The sequence below is a fragment of the Bidens hawaiensis genome, unplaced genomic scaffold (assembly GCF_021521415.1).
Source record: "Bidens hawaiensis isolate Kalapana, Puna unplaced genomic scaffold, B.hawaiensis_p1.1 tig00044645_1, whole genome shotgun sequence".
In the NCBI taxonomy this organism is placed as follows: Eukaryota; Viridiplantae; Streptophyta; class Magnoliopsida; order Asterales; family Asteraceae; genus Bidens; species Bidens hawaiensis.
Genome location: NW_027497918.1, coordinates 9,799 through 15,534, shown reverse-complemented (window position 1 = coordinate 15,534; position 5,736 = coordinate 9,799). Strand labels below are relative to the sequence as shown.

Sequence of the window (5,736 nt, the reverse complement as noted above, 5' to 3'; positions counted from 1 at the left end):
GGCAATGTTTTAATTTTTGGTTTTTCATAACCAAAAGTTTTATTTGATTATTGGGAAAGATGTTTTTGGTTAATTAAGCTGTTTTGAATGTAGTCCAAATTCAAGCTTATTTCAGTTCATTTATCCAATCAAGTTTTGAGTCAAATAATAAATAACAATCCTCTTATTTCATTTAGTTACTTTTATTATAGTTATATATATCTAACTATTTTTATTGTGTACTATATTGGTAAAAATTGTTATATTGATCTCAATAAAATGCTCGTTTATGCTCGCTGGCCTATCAAGTTCGGTATATGAAGCTGTGGTTCGTTTACTAAATGAGTACATATTTAAACTCAAACTTATTTAAGTTTATCTTAATTTGAGCTTTTAATGAGACGATCACATTCACAAGTATAATCTGAACCAATGAGTAACACAAATTATTCATTACATTCTTATAATATAATTATACATTTATACATGACACTCCCCACTTAAAAAAGGATTATGTGATTGATAGCTCTGGAACAAAAGAGGAAACCAATTAACCCAGGAAAAATCAATAAGAAAAACACTCTCCTAAAAATATATAACTCATAACCAAGGGCAAAAAAGGTAAACTGAAATTTTTATTTTTAAGAAGGTGCAAATTTTATAAAAGGGACATAATTAGGTGCTCATTGGACTTGAAGGATCATTTAGGGCTGATATAGCATTATGAATTTGCATCTTCAAGAAATCTATTTCTTCCTCGTTAGCCTGTATACATAAAATAAAAAATATTAAAAAAAATATTTAGTTATAAAGTTTAATAAGCATGTGTGATATGTGACTTGTATAAAGATTTTTATTTGGAATGACAAGGATAATACTATTCAACAACTTAGTTTTAATATATAGTTGTGCCGTTCCCTTTAGTCCTAATTTACACACTTTATGAGAATTATATTATTATTTGTACTTTTCATTATTGACAATATTAATAAGAAATAGATAAATTAAAAAATCATGTAAAGACAAATTGATACGCCACAATAACCTTTTTTTTTAAGAAACAAAATTTATTATGTATAGGCTATATATTTAGCCGCATGTAATAGAAAAATAATTTTAAATTATAGATAATAAAATATAATAGGAAAAAGAAAGAAATGTGATTAATTATCTAGCATATTTAAAACATTAGGTGTATATCGTGTTATAGTAATCGTTAGTTGGACAATAAGATAGTAACTATTGATTAATTGAGAATTAATCAAAATTGCGATCAATCTATACCTAATCATGATTTTACAACAATGGGTGTAAATGTTTATACACCTCTTGAAATTTATCTAATATGAGAATATTATCCAAACTGCTCGTCGCTCACTCGAAAATTGATTGGATACATTATCCAACTTAAATTAAAAACTAGTATATGCTAAATGGATAATAATATAAAACTAGTATACGCTATCCAACTTAAATTAAAAATGATATGGTTGTGATTTAACCACGAATTTCTAATGTGATGACACTAATATCTTATCAATTATTGACCACTTATTTTAATAAAAAAATTAATCCATCCAAGTATAATATTCTTTATTTGGTGACTTCTAGAGAAAAAATTATATTTTAATTAGAAATGATTGGTTCACAAAATAATGTAATCATTTAATTCTATTATTGTAAGATATGACATATAATACTATTTTATGTGAGGGGTTGTTCGGTAACTTAAAGGTTAGAATTGTTTCTACTTAATAACAACCAATTTTAAAGAAAGTTTAAGAAACAAGCATGTTTTTTTTACAATAACAAAATTCCAGATTTATTTTAAAATCGCAATAATTTTAACCCGTATTTTAATATTTTTTAGTGGTACATCATACCACATTATCACTGGACCAACGAGTCATTGGCACAAGTATGTTTGTTTACAACCACATCTACTCACAGCCAATTTAAAAATAACATTGGATCACTCTTTATAACTTTAACTCATTGGTACTCAATACTCACTTAAATAGTGTTAGTAAATATTTAGCTTATCTTTTAATGCAATATTTTCTATCATTACTATTATCTGAACAATAAACCCCCAGGCAAGAATCCAAAAGAACAAAATAAAAAACTAGTTTCATCATAGATGACATGACATCAAGAAACATATTATTTAAACTATCAATCATGTCTATCAAAAAAATGATTAAACTATATGATCGAATCGCTATGATCTACGACACTTAATCGTGTATTTGTGTCCCTACATATATGTAAGGGGTCTTTAATACAATACGACAAGCATAATAACCACATCATTCATTGGCATACAGTATTTAATATAAGTTAGAAAAAAAGTGAGAAAAGTAATGATTACATAATCGTCTTATTTATAAAGATTAAAACAAATGAAAAAATCATTCTCAACTCTTAAAAAAACATTATACTTGTAATTCTATTTATACATATTAAATACACTTCATGTTCTATTTTCTAAAAGCAAATTATTTTATTTTTATTTCTTCTTTAACATTGATATATTTATTTCACTTTGTACTTTTTAATCATAACAAACATAACAATATACTTATATTGAAATTTCAGTATTTCAAAACAGAGATGGACAATATAAAGTATAAATGGACCCACCGTTGTAATCCTTGTTTGTGAGATGTTGGGATGGGTTGCGTTCAAAATTTTAAACGTGTCGGACTAGACGAGTTTCTTCGACCCACCCTCACATCTCTCTCTACATTCTATCTCACGTGTGCACACACACACACATGTTATAATTTATATGTGTGTGTATATACAATATATAAATAAGTGCTTGTTTATAATTTATATACATTTAAATTGTTTATTGTTGAACATGCTCTAAAACTTAAAATTGCCTATATATATATGTAACAACATTATAATTATATATATATATAGAGAGAGAGAGAGAGAGATATGTAGAGTAACCTGAATAAAGAGGGTCTTGAAAAGGATCTCAGAAAAAGCAGTGACGTTGGCTGTGATTACATTGAGCTTCAATGATTCAAAAACCTCACAAATCTTGACCATTGTGTCTCTTCTTTTCCTACATTTCAAGTTTACCAACACTGTCTTTTCCGCCACATAACACACTTTTAACTGTTGATAAACCAGTTCATATATTATTATTATTATTATTATAAACATAGCATATATAAGTTAATTTAGTTCAAACTGAAGAAAGTTTATAAATGTTTAATATGAGTCTATTAATTAAGATATTCATAACTTACATCAATAATTTCTACGGGATATGACCTATATTCACCCGAATTCAAAGATTGATCGACCCTTTTCTTTTTTGTTCTTTCGGTTGACATGATCACTGAGCCTTGATCAAATTCAAACTCCCCGGATTCTTGTTTTCGAGCCTCGAGTTCCATTATTTCCGCTTGAATACTTCTCTCTTGATCATTCAAATGTTGAATATAATCTATTGCATCTTTAATTATGGATGCTTTATCCATCTACAAACATAAGTAAATGTAAGTCATCAAAAATAATTAAAAATTAAAAAAACATAAATGGTTACATTCTATAAAGGCATATGACCGTTACCTTTGCTAGCTGTCACTGTTTATTATATTGAAAATACAATAGGTGAACTTATTTTGAGATACTTTTATAAAAAACTTAAAATTTTAAAAACGTATATAATTGTTACCTTCGCTAGCTGTCACTGTATATTAAGCTGAAAATACAGCTGGTAAACATATTTTCGACATATTTTTTTTCAAAACGATTAATTTCAATTCGAGTTCATTTTTGTCAGTTCCAATTTCAACCTGAACACATCACCCACCACAATTCACCGCCCATTTTGACATACAAATTTCAATAACTATGACCTCTTTATTAACTTTACAAAAACCAAAGGACCAAGGGTGTAAATTTCTCAAAACAACATGACTCGACAGTGCACTAACTATGGATATTATTAAGTGTTGAAGTCCACACCTTAGTTATGTTAGGAACCACTGCTCTAAGTGCAAACAGCCTATCATTAAGCTTCTTCCTCCTATTTCTCTCTGAAACAATGTTTTTCAACGCAGGCGATGTCTGTGGACCATCCGACGATTGTGGACCGTCTGGTGAACTTGAATCATAGTAATTACTAGAAACCGTGTCACCGAATCCATTCCAACTGTGACTTGGAAAACTGAAAAATTAGTCTAATATTAATAATATTATTTATTTCTAGTTATTGTTAAGAAAAAACAGTATTTACATCGAAACAGATATAACTTAATTAGTAATTATTAATTAATTACCTATCGAATTCTTCGGATTGTAGAAACATGTTGGTATCCATGTAGTTATGATACTCGTCTCCGATGTAATAGAAGTCATCTCCAACATCTTCCATTGAATCCGGTTGGGAAGTGTTTGAAATGGTTGAATGGAGATTGAGAGAGATTTTGTGAGAAAAGGGTTTTTTGTATTTGTATTGTTGTAATTTGCACATGTGGTGTATTTATAGGGTTGTGGGGTGGGGTGGGGTGGGGTGGGTAGGGGTTGAGGGATGATATTGAAGATGCTTTTGTGGTACCTTATATTCTTATTTAATAAATATAAAATGTTTATATTCTAAAAGTTATATCAAGGAAACTTACAAGGATCTACAAATTATACACATGTTTAATTTCTTTAATCATTTAGTAAGTTAAGTATCATGGCTTTATGTGACTAAGGTAATAACATTTGTAGTATAATAGCATATCCTCCGCTCATGTGGTTTCTATGTACTAGAATAGAGTAGATATTGTACAAAGTTTATTGTCGTTTAAGTTGGGATTTTATCAAAAATAGGTTATTCGAAACATATGCTAATGTTTATAGTCGTGTTGGTTGATCATTGTTTATATCACCATTGAGGAAAGTATTAAAAGAAGAAAGGTCACATGATTCGCAGCCTGATATCTATGCTCTCATATAACGCAGATTTGCACAAACTAAACAAGCGCTCTCATTCATCTCGATTGATTATCTCTCTTAGGTGTGTTTGGTAAATTTTGTTCGTAAATCATGTTTAATATCGTAGATTGTTATACACAAATCACAGTCACGTACAAATTAAAATAACACATAAAAATTACCATACACGTTTATCATAGGTTAATTTCTAAATGCTCATATAAATTACACATTTTTCCCTTTTATGTGTGTATCAACTATAATCAGATTCATGAGTTTGGTAGTTTTAAGGGATGGAAATTATTGACACAAATTTAAACACGACATGAAGTCATTATGATAAACGTATTTTAATCTTTTCCTATCAATAATAATCACTTAATTATAGTTTTTGTTTTTTTCTGAAAGTATAACGACATTTGTAATTAAACACGACATGTGAAATAATTGATTTTTTTACAAATCGTTCAGAATGTGTGAACACTGTTGGACCTACAACGAATAGAGGGGTATAAATACAAATTATTAATTAATAAGGTTGACCCATTTGCACAATGTGATGAATTTAATATGCTTCCACGTAGACTTTCCAACAAATGACATAGGATGTGTTTTTTAAGGTCCGCGTAAATATGTGAAACACCAAAATCTATTCTATATTTATATTACTTTTGCATTTTAAGCTATTTTAATCGAAAATATATTTAATAGTGTTGAAAATATAAAATATTTACTGATATTTGTACATATGTAATTTAGGTATAAAACTTTTAATTTGTAATTAAAAGATTCTATAATGTTGGAGGGTAT

At 28.2% G+C, this 5,736-nt stretch overlaps 1 protein-coding gene across 2 annotated transcripts; it reads right to left on the bottom strand.

Annotated features, from left to right (window-relative positions):
* Positions 1 to 538: 538 nt before the first annotated feature.
* On the bottom strand, positions 539 to 4,446 carry LOC143595076 (transcription factor bHLH35-like). Of its 2 annotated transcripts, none has more exons than XM_077074211.1 (5): positions 4,284 to 4,446; positions 3,970 to 4,171; positions 3,246 to 3,479; positions 2,941 to 3,111; positions 539 to 744 (listed from the first exon to the last, which is right to left on the bottom strand). In XM_077074211.1, exons 1-5 carry the CDS (start codon positions 4,376 to 4,378, stop codon positions 655 to 657), a joined length of 792 nt encoding a protein of 263 aa, XP_076930326.1. In that variant the 5' UTR covers positions 4,379 to 4,446; the 3' UTR covers positions 539 to 654. The 2 variants fall into 2 exon arrangements, with proteins under 2 accessions (XP_076930326.1, XP_076930327.1); XM_077074212.1 differs by having other exon boundaries at positions 541 to 744; positions 3,970 to 4,156.
* Between the last annotated feature and the right edge of the window lie 1,290 nt (positions 4,447 to 5,736).

Coding starts and splice junctions, on each gene's coding strand:
- LOC143595076 (XM_077074211.1), bottom strand. CDS start 4,378: ATGGAAGATGTTGGAGATGACTTCTATTACATCGGAGACGAGTATCAT. Junction 3,112..3,245: donor ATCCCGTAGAAATTATTGAT/GTAAGTTATGAA, acceptor GTTTATCAACAG/TTAAAAGTGTGTTATGTGGC. Junction 745..2,940: donor TCAAGACCCTCTTTATTCAG/GTTACTCTACAT, acceptor TTATGTATACAG/GCTAACGAGGAAGAAATAGA.